Here is a 13,419-nt window from a genome sequence, read left to right as displayed (position 1 = left end):
ACGCAGCCACACTCTGCTGTACTAGTGACTGACTGAGGCAGAGTCACGTGCCAGCGGGTGGGGAAGGGACTGGGGGCTCCTCTCTCCCACTGTCTGTAAGTGCTCCCCTGCAGGTTAAGTGTAGTTGCTGCAGCCTGCAAGTATTGCTGTGTGACACAGTCAGCAATGATTGTGTTATATGTTTTTTTTTTTTTTCCTGAGGGGGAACAATGTGTGAGTTTTAATAATATATTTTTTGTACAATTCAATCCCAGGAATCCTGATTCCCGGTATGGAATTCAATCCCAAATACAAATAAATCTTTTCAATCCCAAAATACAGAAATGGGGCGGAATTGGTGTCCCTAGTCCTGAGCACTGAGTTTGAGAACTAGTGCTCTAATCTCTTTGTAAAGATAAGAGTATATTCAGACGCTTGCACTCAGGTCCCGTAGTAAATACATACAAGTGCAGACAGTTACACATGGGTTGGATTCTTGGGAAAACATCTGCAGCAGGCAGATTCTAGGACCGTGTTATGGTTGTAACCAAGGTTGGGGTGTGAAAAAGGAACATAAGCCCAAGTCTCCTCCTATCACTATATAAGAGACCGTGAGCATGTGACAGACATTCACACTCACAACATCTCTACAATGAGACTTCTCAGCTGTGTGCTCATTCCTGTCATCCTATTCTTGCTATGCCATGGAGATTTTACAGCAGGAAATCCATTATCTCACCCCAACCAGGATCACACAGGACAGGTAACACTTTGGTACAAGTTCCATTAAATGATGTTTTACGTCACAATACTAAAAAAAACAAAACCAAAAGGGTCTCTTAGAAAGTCACAGAGAATCAATGGGGGATTTTATAACAAGCTACAAATGTGCAATAAACCATAGCAACCAACATCTCATTGATAACTTGTTCTAATGTGAACAAGATAAATGAATGCTTATTTAACATTGGTTGCTGTGGGTTACTACACTTCTGTATCCTTTTATATAAATATCCCCACTGTTGCATTTTCTCATGACTGTTAAGGTGTGTACCAGCGGTGCCATATTTCTTACGATTTTGACTATATAGTCAAAATCGTAAGAAAATATAGTGCATATCGCACCGTGTGTATAGTCCTTGCGATGCCAATGCACGGTCCCGCGGGATCGGCATCGCAAGGAAAAATAGACTGTGCAGGCAACCCAACACTGACTATAGTGGCCCGGCCCCGTCGGCGAATCAATGTCGTGCTGTGCGGTGCATCGCGCCGTGTGTACACAGCTTTAAGGTGCTTACACACGGTGAGATTTTGGCTATCTTCGATTTTGACTATGCGATATGGACTATGCAATATTGACTGCGTGCTTGTAATATTGGCTATGTGCGATTTTGACTAAGGGGGTAATTCCAAGTTGATCGCAGCATCAATTTTGTTAGCAATTGGGCAAAACCATGTGCACTGCAGGGGAGGCAGATATAACATGTGCAGAGAGAGTTATATTTGGTTGGGGTGTGTTCAAACTGAAATCTAAATTGCAGTGTAAAAATAAAGCAGCCAGTATTTACCCCGCACAGAAACAATATAACCCACCCAAATCTAACTCTCCCTGCACATGTTATATCTGCCTCCCCTGCAGTGCACATGGTTTTGCCCAATTGCTAACAAACTTGCTTCTGCGATCAACTCAGAAGAATTACCCCCTAAGTGCCAATTTTTACTATACTTTAGTGCTAGATAGTCAAAATTGACTTGCCTGCACAGTCGATCTAACCTTGCGATACCGACGCTGCAGGACCACGCATCTGGATCCTAAGGTGGCTAACACCTTGCGATTTGCACTAACTTTCCTTGTGATTTTGACTATATCGTCACTATCGCAAGGTAATATATCACTGTGTGTACACACCTAAAGAAATCTTCTCTTGGACTTGCCTTGTCTGATATGTGACTGGTGCACTTGCAAATGTTTCATGTAATATGAGAAATATATGAGAGATACATATTTATGGTAACGATGTTAATGTTCCCTATATTGTCCATTTTGCTCCACTTTAGTATTTTTGATTTACAAGTATTGATTTTGTTGCTTACTTATAGTTTAGTTTTATACACTTTCAAAAGCTTCTAAATATTATTGTCTTTGTTTAAGAATATTATTGTATGCTATTTCAGAGTTAGTTTTAGAGCACTGTGCTGATGTTTGAAGTATTATTTTAGGAGATGCCCCTATTCTATGTTGCTCAGTGTAAAACGTTCTCTTGGGCAGTGGTGGATTAATATCATATTTCTACTAAAATACAACTGATTTCATGTCAGATTCAATCATAATCTGCGTATTGGCAAGTATCACCATCATCATATAATTATGTAATGTGCAGGGACGTGTGGTGAAGTAAATGGCTCGGGAGGCACTGACTAGTACTAGAGACAGATTTATGGGCAATATATGAGCCCAAGGATTCATGTGGGCATTATGCACAGGTGCAGCAGTATATACATGTAGGATTATACACAGGTGCAGAAGTATATACATGTGGGCATTATACACAGGAGCAGTATATACTGCTGGAAATTTGATGAGTGTTGATCAGTGGTGTGCAGAAAAGATAGGCCTTTCCTTACCTGCCATAGACTTTTTACTCCAGAGTTTTGACTATTATATTTATAATATATTCTTTGTATTTTTCATATACTTTCTATAAGTCAAAACTCTGACGTATACTGAAGTATGACAGAAATGGCTCCGCCTCACCTGCCTCACCTCACTGCACATCACTGAGTAATAATGGGCGGGATGCATGAAGAAGACTGAATACATTTCTCCAGACTTCGTACTGACATCGCAGTGGTACGAATTGCATATGCACTAACATATTCAATTAGTACTGCAAAGGACAGCTCTTCCGATAAGAGCTGTCCTTTGCGATGTGCCACCCGTCATTGGAATTCCGGGTATCTGACCCATGAGTCCATCTGCGCATGCGCAGAGTGACGCGTCAGCCACATAGGCTTCTATAAGCCCATAGGCTTCTATGGGATAACGCCAGCAAAAGCTGGCATTTACTCAGGCCTTAGTGCATATGGATATGCGGTAGAAACTCTGAAAACTGAGTTTTTATCGCATTTTTCTTGCAGTGCATCCCGCCAAATGTATTGGGTTCTAGTATAGTATAGAACTAGGGGGTCTATTTACTAAGCTTTGATGGAGATAAAGTGGACAGAGGTAAAATACCAGCCAATCAGCTCATAACTGTCATTTTTCAAACCCAGCCTGTAGCATGGCAGTTAGCAGCTGATTGGCTGATAATTTATCACTGTGAAATTGATCACTTTTCAAGTCTTCGTACATCTCCCCCTCGATCTTAATAACTAGGCTTACTCGCAATAGGCTTTTTGTTATGGTTGGGGATAAAACTGCTTTTACATTTGTATTGTTAATTTGCTTTATAATGGTCTGTAGTGTGTATATAGAAAAATGGAATATTATACTAATGCCAGGGCTTCTCCATACCGGACTCTACTGGCAGTGATATACAGTAATGCACAAGGAAGAAAATTCGTATTAGTACTTCAGTGACAGATATACATTGTGCAATGATAGCCACTGATGGATGTATGTATGTATGTATGGGTTGGGGCTGATCTGGTGTTTGGGATCCTGGAGGTCAGCATACCAATCCCGGCAGCAGAATGCCGGCGTGAGGGCGAGCGCAACGAAGCCCCTTGCAGGCTCGCTACAAGTTCTATTCCCACTCTATGGGTGTCGTGGACACCCACGAGTGGGAATAGAGCCTGTGGGTTGGCATTCCAACTGCCGCCATGTTGAGCGCTCGGGATCCCGGCATCGGCATGGTGACCGCCAGGATCCCAAGCGTTGGTCACATGACCGCATCCCGTATGTATGTATGTAGGCTTTCCTAAATTCTACTGAGTTAGACAAGCACATAGATTATTTATTTTTTATTGTTAATAACTGATGTAAGATTTTTTTAAGTCATCCTGGTACATTAATAATATTACCTGCATATGCTGTATGCATTTTTGCTAGTAAAAGCTTCATTATATTCCAGTTGCTGAACTTTCATAGTTTTTACATCACAGTGACAAAATGCTTGTTTGACATATCACAGTAGTTCTCAAACTCTGTCCTTAGAACCCCAAACAGTTCATGTTTTCCAGGTCACCTCACAGAATCGCAACTGAAATAATTAGCTCCACCTGTGGATCTTTTAAAATGTGTCTGTGAGTAATGGCTACACCTGTGCAGCTGCTAGGTGACTTGGGAAATGTGACCTGTTTGGGGTCCGGAGAACTGAGTTTGAGAACCGCTGACCTATAATCAGGCATCAGCAATTTTTTTGTATTTTAGATCACGGTAACAAACACACCAGTGTCCAGTGGTCCTATGGTACTTTCAGCGATCACCAGAGTGTGGACATTCATGTTTATTCATAAATACTGTTTTTCGTTTATCCCATTTTTTTGTACATGTCATAATATTTCCTGAGTGCTAGACATCCGCTTCACAGTGTCTCTGGCTTATGTCCATAGGCTTGGTTCTAATTGTTGATTAGGCTAAAAATGACTTTAATGACAACACACATGACTAGATATTATATAAAAATTCAAAAGGGAATTGGAATTAACTTTAGCATATTCAAGTGTATTTATTATGCAGTGTTTTTCTGCTAGCCATTGCTGTTAATGGAAAACTTTAGTCAACAAATAAGTATATTTTGAAAAACTTGTATTAGAAAAAAGAATTCCTTTAAATGCAGTCAAATTTAATAAAAAACAGGAATGGAAACTGAGTACATAGGCACAAACAATAACAATAGACAAGCGTGGTTTATGCCAGGAATATTATTAATAACAACAACGTTACTGAACCACAGCTGTAATGGGCAGTTAAATGTTGTAGAATTGCAGTTTATGGGCCTCTTTGAGAGTTGTACGCTGTTCCGATCAGTTGGCTGACTTTTTATTACTGCGCATGGGTCTGAGTCATATGGTGTAGGCATACCAATGCTTCTGCGATGTCACTTGCAGGGAGGATTAGGATCAGTGTCATACCCTCCAACATTGGGGGTCATTCCAAGTTGATAGCTAGCTGCTGTTGTTCGCAGCGCAGCGATCAGGCTAAAAATCGGCACTTCTGCGCATGCGTATGCGGCTCAATGCGCGCGCGCGATGTACTATCACAAAAGCCGATGCAGTTTCACACAAGGTCTAGCGACGCTTTTCAATCGCACTGCTGGCAGCAGAGTGATTGACAGGAAGTGGGTGTTTCTGGGAGGTAACTGACCATTTTCGGGGAGTATGTGGAAAAACGCAGGCGTGCCTGGGGAAACGCGGGCGTGGATGGCCGAACGCAGGGCGTGTTTGTGACGTCAAAACAGGAACTAAATAGTCTGCAGTGATCGCAAGCTAGGAGTAGGTCTGGAGCTGCTCAGAAACTGCACAATCTTTTTTTGTAGTCGCGCTGCGATCCTTTCGTTCGCACTTCTGCTAAGCTAAGATACACTCCTAGAGGGCGGCGGCTTAGCGTTTGCATGGCTGCTAAAAGCAGCTAGCGAGCGAACAACTCGGAATGAGGGCCTTTGTACCCTCGAAAACCGGTACAAATTAGGAAAGGGGGCGTGGTCATGGATAAAGGGGGTGTGGCCATGCCCCTTTCCTATACTTTCTATGGAGATGTAGTGAGTAAAAAATCTGTACAAAGCCCTTCTTGGCCGGTACAGTCCATAAAAAAATGGCAGCGGACAGAAAGGTACAGTTGGAGGGTATGCAGTGGTAACTGCTGCACCGACCACACAGACTGCATTGGGGGGAGGGGGGGCATTTAGAACATGTAACCTTGTAAGCCCGCCCCCAAACTCCTGTGAAATGCACAGCGCTGCCAGCACATATACTACATGAAACATTACATGTATGTTTATATGTGTTAACCCCTCCCATGCAATGTGCGGTCGGACTGCAGCCGCCACTGATTAGAATGCAGATTGATTGACAGTTAGGACACGTGTTTGGTTGGTAACCAGGGAGTGGTTAGAAAAATGTGTGGTGTTTTTGTACGCACATTCACTGGCGCCATAGAGTTACTCACAAGGCTTCTAATCAACTGATCTGCGACCCATGCGGTGTCTCTGTACAAAAATGCAGTCGCTGCTGGATTAGCGTACAATTCTGAATCAAGCCATATGTCGATCCGAGGATGATTTTTAGACGTTCCGTGTTGAAATCACCTTTTCATAAAAACGTCCACAAGTTGAGTTTTGACGGCATTTAATATTGAGTATCTTTCCTAGTAGCAATTTATTCCAGTATCTATGGGGTCTATTTACTAAGCCTTGGATGGAGATAAAGTGGATGGAGATAAATGACCGGCCAATCAGCTCATAACTACCATGTCACAGGCTGGGTTTGAAAAATGACAGTTAGGAGCCGATTGGCTGGCACTTTATCTCCAGAAACTTTATCTCCATCCAAGGCTTAGTAAATAGACCCCTAACTCACTAATCTTTGTCAGGCATAAGCAAGCCTCCGGCAGGCAAGTAGTTACTGGAGCATGTGTCTTGCAGGTCACCTGTTTAGCTGGAAAGCCGGTGAGATCCACAGACAGCCTGTACCTGGGGAATGGAGATGCACAGAATGTTCTGCTCCTGGAATTCCAACTCTCCGACTTAACGAGGTATCAAAAATCTCATTATGCTCATTAACCATCTGGGATTTGCCGTGTGGATAGACTGTGGTCTGCGGTGGAGAGAGTATGTGACCTGGTCAGGAATTGGCGTCCAACTCCAACAGCAAACATGCTGGACTAGAGAGATGAAACCTGACCCTGACTCTGGAGTCTGCATAGTATAAGAGGGACATATTGTACACCTCTCTGGAAGCCGCATTATATTATGTATTATATATAATCAGGGTCGGACTGGCCCACAGGGGAACAGGGGAAACCACCAGTGGGCCCCACTGCCTCTGGGCCCTCCTCCTCCTCTAGGGATCAGGTTCCAGACTCTATCCTAGTGTACTTGTATATTTATTTACCAAGGGGAACAGAACATGTATTCTGTAATGGTTAGTCAAACCTCTGTGGTGGCTGGCCACGCCCCAGTAGAGCCTGGCCACACCCTTAAGTATGGGCCCCTACCACAGCATCTTTCCCGGTGCGCCCTTCATGCCCCAGTCCGACACTGTATATAATAATGGTATTACATATAATTATAAATACATATAACTAAAATTTACATGAAACAGTGATCAGTGTTTATGCAGCAATCTTGTGAAATGTAAGGAGTAATGCTACGCCAACTAGTATAAAGGGGGAGATGTACTAAGCCTGAAAAGTGATAAATATCACTGTGATAAAGCACCAGCCAATCGGCTCCTAACTGCCATGTCACAGGCTGTGTTTGAAAAATGACAGTTAGGAGCCGATTGGCTGGTGCTTTATCACAGTGATATTTATCACTTTTCAAGCTTAGTACATCTGGCCCAAAAGCACTTAGCCTACAGCTTCATTCTACTATCATATGGTCATAGAATTCCTCAGTGGCTACTGATATCCTTATAATAATTTCTAGTAGATGGTGCATTACTATAGAGCAGAGGTGAAGAAACTTTGGCCCCCCAGCTGTTGTTGAACTACACATACAAGCATTCCCTGCTGCAGTTTTAATATTTGGCCATGCTAAAACCATTGCAGGGCATGCTTGGATATGTAGTACAACAACAGCTGGAGGTCCAAAGGTTTCCCATGTCTGCTATAGAGGGTACAGGGGATGCAACTGCTATGGGACCCGGCCGCCTGGGGGGACTGAAGGGTTAGCAAGCAATCGAGTGGCAAACGCAGGATTTGCATGGGGGGGTTTCCAGAACTGGGTGGAGCCAATCACGGGGGTGGGGACTGAGGTGACCCGGTATATGCTGGGTCCGTAAAACTAGTGTGTCTGTGTGTGTGTGTGTGTGTGTGTGTGTATATGTATATATATATATATATATATATATCTACACATATGTATACCGTATATATACACATATATATACATACATATACACATATACATAGCATATTAAACATATATATATATACATACAGTACACGTATATATACACATATCTGTGTGTGTGTGTGTGTTTATATGTACAGTATATACATGTGTATCTATGTATGCACATGGATATACTGTATATGTACTATAATTAAAATAAAGTAAACTTTGATTAAGCACTTTCAAGTGCCACCAGGAAGACAGCAGGCTGCAGAGGACGCTAGACGGCCATTAATAATACTCATGCTCCAATTTAAAAAAGAAAGAAAAAAAAAAGGGGGGGGTTTTGGTGGAGTGGGGTTTCTGGGTGCTCGGACCCCCCCCCCTTGGTTTGCCACTGCAATCCCACTGCACCGTTTAGAAGTTACAATTTTTCTTTTAACCTTTTGTTTACTTTTTGTTATTAGTAGAGCCACACGCCAGATTTGGCGCCCGGCAGATTAGTTCCTGGTAGGAGGGGGGGAGGGCTGCAGACTACAGACCCCCTCAATGTATACCCAGAACCACTTGTTGGAGAGATAATGATGTCCTCATCTCGCTAGTCCGGAAGCATATCTGCAGTAGCAGCGTCACGCGGCTGACACTGTCCCGCTGACTGAGAGCCCCCCATGCCAGCCGTCTCTGCCCGTCTATGTCCCCCTCCCCCCTACCCGTCCTTATTCCCGAGAGGTATGGTCAAAGTGCATAATTATTCCAAATGATTCCAATTATTGACCCCTCTGTTCGGGTTCATTAGGGAAAGCCGACGGCCGGGATCTGGTTGAGCGAATAATTAAAAACATATTTACAAATATAAAATAATGTCATTAATTTAATTACTATAACTGAGGCCATCACAGGGAGAGATCTGCACTCTGTCTTTAAGCATTGTTCCATTAGCAGTGAACAATACATGTGTAGTACAACATTTTGGAATAAAACCCATGAGGACTAGGGAAGGCCATCGGTGTGTTTGCCATCAATGGTTGCCATTGATGGTGAAACTGTGAGTGACCAGCGTTGGTTACCAACTATGCTGTGAGTGACCATCGATGATTTCATCCATTGATGGTCATCCCTGTTATTACAGTGAATGACCCGTGGGCCAATCACAGCCCAGGGGCGATGCTTCTGGAGTGTTGGGGGCGGAGCTAAGCTCTGCGTCCCAGCACCTTGCAAAAAAAAAAGTTGATGCTAAGCCATCGATGGGGGGGGGGGGGGGGGGAGAACCATCTGGTTCTCTCCTATTGATGGCAAAACCATTTGATATCTGCCTTAAACCATTGATGATTAGGAACACTATTACACTATTTTGCACAGGATCTTAGCTTCTGTTCAGTCTGAAACGTGGTAATTATTCTGATTAATGCCATCAGATCTGTGACTTTATAGTATAGTCATTTCTCAGAGCTTTTATCTGTTTCTGGACTTCTAGTTTGATATACTGATTAATTATTATACCTCAGTGCTGTGTGTGTATGCATTTCTAAATCTGTCTCTCTGTATATAAATATACATACAGTATGTGTGTGTGTATATATATATAAATATATATATATATATATATATATATATATATATAAAATATCCCTTTGAGAATGTAAGCTCTGTGCTTATCTTTTTCTTACTTTAACCATCTTCGACTGCACCAAATCCAGCGGTTTTGATACTTATTGATACTTGTTTCAGTAACTATGTGTATTTACCCTGTACTTGTCCTATATTGTCGTCAACTGTAAAGGTGTGTGCACACGGAGCGATATGGCTCAGCGATGTTGACTATATAGTCAAAATCGCTAAGAAAGTTAGTGCATATCGCTCTGTGTGTACACAGCGAGCGATAGCGATGCGCGTCCCTGCCAGGTCGCTATCGCTGGGAAAAAATAGACTGTGCAGGCAGGTCAATTTCCGCTATGTCGCTGGAAAAGTAAAAGCATCCCCCTATTTAAATGAGTTAGTCAAAATCACCCTTAGCCAAAATCGCTTGCACAATTAGTCAAAATCGCTGGTAAAGATAGTCAAAATCTCCTACTGCCAGTTCAAGGTAAATTGCGTAGTCAAAATCGTTCATAGTCAACATCGCTCAGTGTGTCACTGTTTTCCTGTTTTTGCTTATTTTGTTTATGTACTCTGTAATTGGGTGTTGCAGATCTCTTGTGGCGCCATATAAATAAAGGATAATATTTAGTAATATTCTTATTGGGATCCGGACTGAAAGTCGACAGTAACTAGGTCGACAATGTCTAGGTCGACCACTATTGGTCGACAGTAACTAGGTCGACTGGGTGTCTAGGTCGACAGGGTCTTTAGGTCGACATGTTCTAGTTCGACAGGTCAAAAGGTCGACATGAGTTTTTCACAATTTTTTTCTTTTTTTGAACCTTTTCATACTTACCGATCCACGTGGACTACGATTGGAACGGTAATCTGTGCCGAGCGAAGCGGTAGCGGAGCGAAGGCACCATGCCCGAAGCATGGCGAGCGAACGCGGTGCACTAATTGGGGTTCCCGGTCACTCTACGAAGAAAACGACACCAAAATAACATTAAAAACTCATGTCGACCTTTTGACCTGTCGACCTAGAACATGTCGACCTAAAGACCCTGTCTACCTAGACACCCTATCGACCTAGTTACTGTCGACCAATAGTGGTCGACCTAGACATTGTCGACCTAGCTACTGTCGACTTTCAATACCACACCCATTCTTATTAATAGCAGCATGCTAAAGGCAATATGAATACACAACATGTATGAGACATAAACATCACCTCCTTTTTGGGTCCAACTATTGAGCTTCAGTTAGTTTAATGTTCAGCCTATGTTCTTATATGAATTTGTCAGGGTATTCAGAATGCTATTAGGTCATTAATTCACTAATATATTTAATGTGTTTTAGTTTATGTAATAAATTATAATTTTTATCATATCTACGGTTTTATGCTCCTTTTACAATTAAGTACTGCTGATTGCACAGTGTTGTATTTATTTATCACATTCTCAGTCCTCCTTGTAGATGCCAAATCAGAACCTAGAGGTAGAACAGTCTCACCTGGTACCCAACTGCAAGAGCAAAGAGTGTAGTTAGAGACAGTGGGGCAGATGTATTAACCTGGAGAAGGCATAAGGAAGTGATAAACCAGTGATATGTGCAAGGTGATAAAGGCACCAGCCAATCAGATCCTAACTGTTCATTTACATATTGGAGCCGATTGGCTGGTACCTTTATCACCTTGCACATGTCACTGGTTTATCACTTCCTTATGCTTTCTCCAGGTTAATACATCTGCCCCAGAGTTAGGAGCGCACTGCCTGGCAAGGCGTATTATCTAGTAGGCCGTCATCAGGGCCGGTTCTTGCCCTTTTGGCGCCCCGGGCGGGAAATATGGCCGTGGCTTCATACAGGGGGCGAGGTCAGTTACGCCCCCTGTACAGTAGAGTAACGCCGCTGAAAGAGAAAAAAAAAGAAAAAAATTAATACTTACTATCCCCGCTCCCAACCACTGCAGACCTCCGCCGGCGCCGCTCCTCTCCTCAGATCTGGCATAGACAGACACTAGAGGTCAATTATGTCCCCTAGCGTCTGTGTCAGTCCCACAATGCTGTGCGCGATGACGTCATCGTACACCATACAGCAAAGGTCCTCTCCATGAAGGGAACCCTTCACAGCAGGGAACCAGCGGGGCGGCGGGGGACACAGCGGGCAGCGGGGGGGGGCACAGCAGTAGCGTATCTTGCCATGGTGCGGCGCCTTCCGAATGGCGCCGACGCCCTCCGGAAGGCAGCACCCCAGGCAAAAGTCCTGCTTGCCCGTGGCAAGATCCGCTACTGGCCGTCATGTGGGGTCCTATCAGCAGCATGGAAAGCCGCACTGCCGCAGTGGTTCAAAATACAATTAAATGGGAAATAACTGAAATGATAGCCAAGCAAGATAAGTTCAGCTGAGCCGCAAGCGTCCTGCTGGTATACTGCATTAGCGTTAATTTTGGCAGAATACAAGTAATATACCAGTATGTTGATGAACTGTGGGAGGAAACCGTAGTTGTATTTATTATTATTATTATTATTATATTTGTAGCAAGCCTGGATGTATGTTACTGTCCATTGGCCACTCCCCTCCTGTAATATCTGGCCTTTACTCTACAGTAATCTTTCCTCCTTTGATTTCCGGACTTTCGATTCAGAAGGCATAATTTTCTATGGAGATGTTGGGAAAGATAACTGGTTTGTACTGGCAGTCCGGGAGCAGCGCCTGGAGGTACAGATGAGTAACGGACATGGACAAATGGTTCTCTCAAAGTGGGGGCCAAATGTGAGCGATGGTAAATGGAGGAAGGTAAGATGGGATTGCGTGCAGAAACCAATTCCCAATGATGCGTTCTCTGATACTTGTAAAAAAGGGCAAATGATTGGTATTGATGAAAATGTTAAATTGCTCACTGAGGTATTGCCGGGATCCGGTGCCAGTCTATATATGCCGGGACAATGTTTAGTGGCGCCTGGCTCTCCACACCCGTTCTCCTGATATAACCATCAGTTAGCAATGCTGGTTGTGTGAGTGCAGAGAAGCAAGTGCCTCTACACATTGTCCCAGCATACGTGGACTGGCATCGGATCCCGACAATACCCCAGGAAGCCAGTGTGACTTTGTAAATACCGATGCTGGAATCCCGAACGACGACATAAAACTGGTCTAAAAATCCCAGTGGAAGTTAGGATGCAGGAGTCAAAATACAGATGGCCGGAATCCCGACCGTTCTTCCAGTGAGACACACTCGCATCCTGCCACGCGTGCGCTGGGGGGGGGGGGGGGGTTAGGTTTAGGCATTAGAAGGAGGGGTTAGGATGCAAGGATGGGAAGGTTATGGCTAGGTACCGGGGAGGTGTGTGTGTGTGTGTGGGGGGGAGGAGGTTAGGGTTGGGCACCAAGCAGGGTGGGGTTAGGGTTAGGCACCCACAAGGGAGGGTTAGGGTAGGGGGCAGGGGAGGGTTAGGGTACTTTTGGAGGGTCTGTCGGGATGCCGCTGTTGGGATTCTGACCACCGGCATCCCTTCCATATCACACGGAGAGAGAATTGACTGCATAGGAAAGGAAAGAGTTAAACATCTTGGGAGGGGTGGACCTAGCTGTTAGGAAAGTACAGCCTTTTAGGGGGAGGGTTTGATATATATAGGGAAGGTGAGGCCATCTTAGTTCTCTTGGTGGATTTGCTTTGGGGTGAGTGCTGCTTTGCAGAATCCCCCCATTTAATTTTTCGGATTTATACATTTCAGTGTTTTGTCAGCTAGTCATGGGCAAAGTGATTCACTGAACTGAGCTGAGACACATGACTCAGTTCAGTGAAGTGTCTGGAGTCAGTGTCTCGGCACATGAGTTATGACTCATCTGTAATGGAATGTGTTGC

The 13,419-nt window shown here is 43.8% G+C and overlaps 1 protein-coding gene across 1 annotated transcript in view; it reads left to right on the top strand.

Moving 5' to 3' along the window:
• The first annotated feature begins 587 nt into the window (after positions 1-587).
• Positions 588-13,419, top strand: part of SHBG (sex hormone binding globulin) — a 46,512-nt gene continuing 33,680 nt past the window's right edge. Inside the window, exons 1-3 of the mRNA XM_063915622.1 lie at positions 588-742; positions 6,564-6,673; positions 12,161-12,350. Coding sequence (XP_063771692.1) covers positions 632-742; positions 6,564-6,673; positions 12,161-12,350 — 411 coding nt within the window. The 5' untranslated portion in view covers positions 588-631. The remainder of the gene's footprint in view (positions 743-6,563; positions 6,674-12,160; positions 12,351-13,419) is intronic.

This window comes from Pseudophryne corroboree, chromosome 4 (assembly GCF_028390025.1).
Source record: "Pseudophryne corroboree isolate aPseCor3 chromosome 4, aPseCor3.hap2, whole genome shotgun sequence".
NCBI lineage: Eukaryota > Metazoa > Chordata > Amphibia > Anura > Myobatrachidae > Pseudophryne > Pseudophryne corroboree.
The sequence above is the reverse complement of the archived record's forward strand: the minus strand, read 5'-3'. Positions and strand labels throughout refer to the sequence as shown.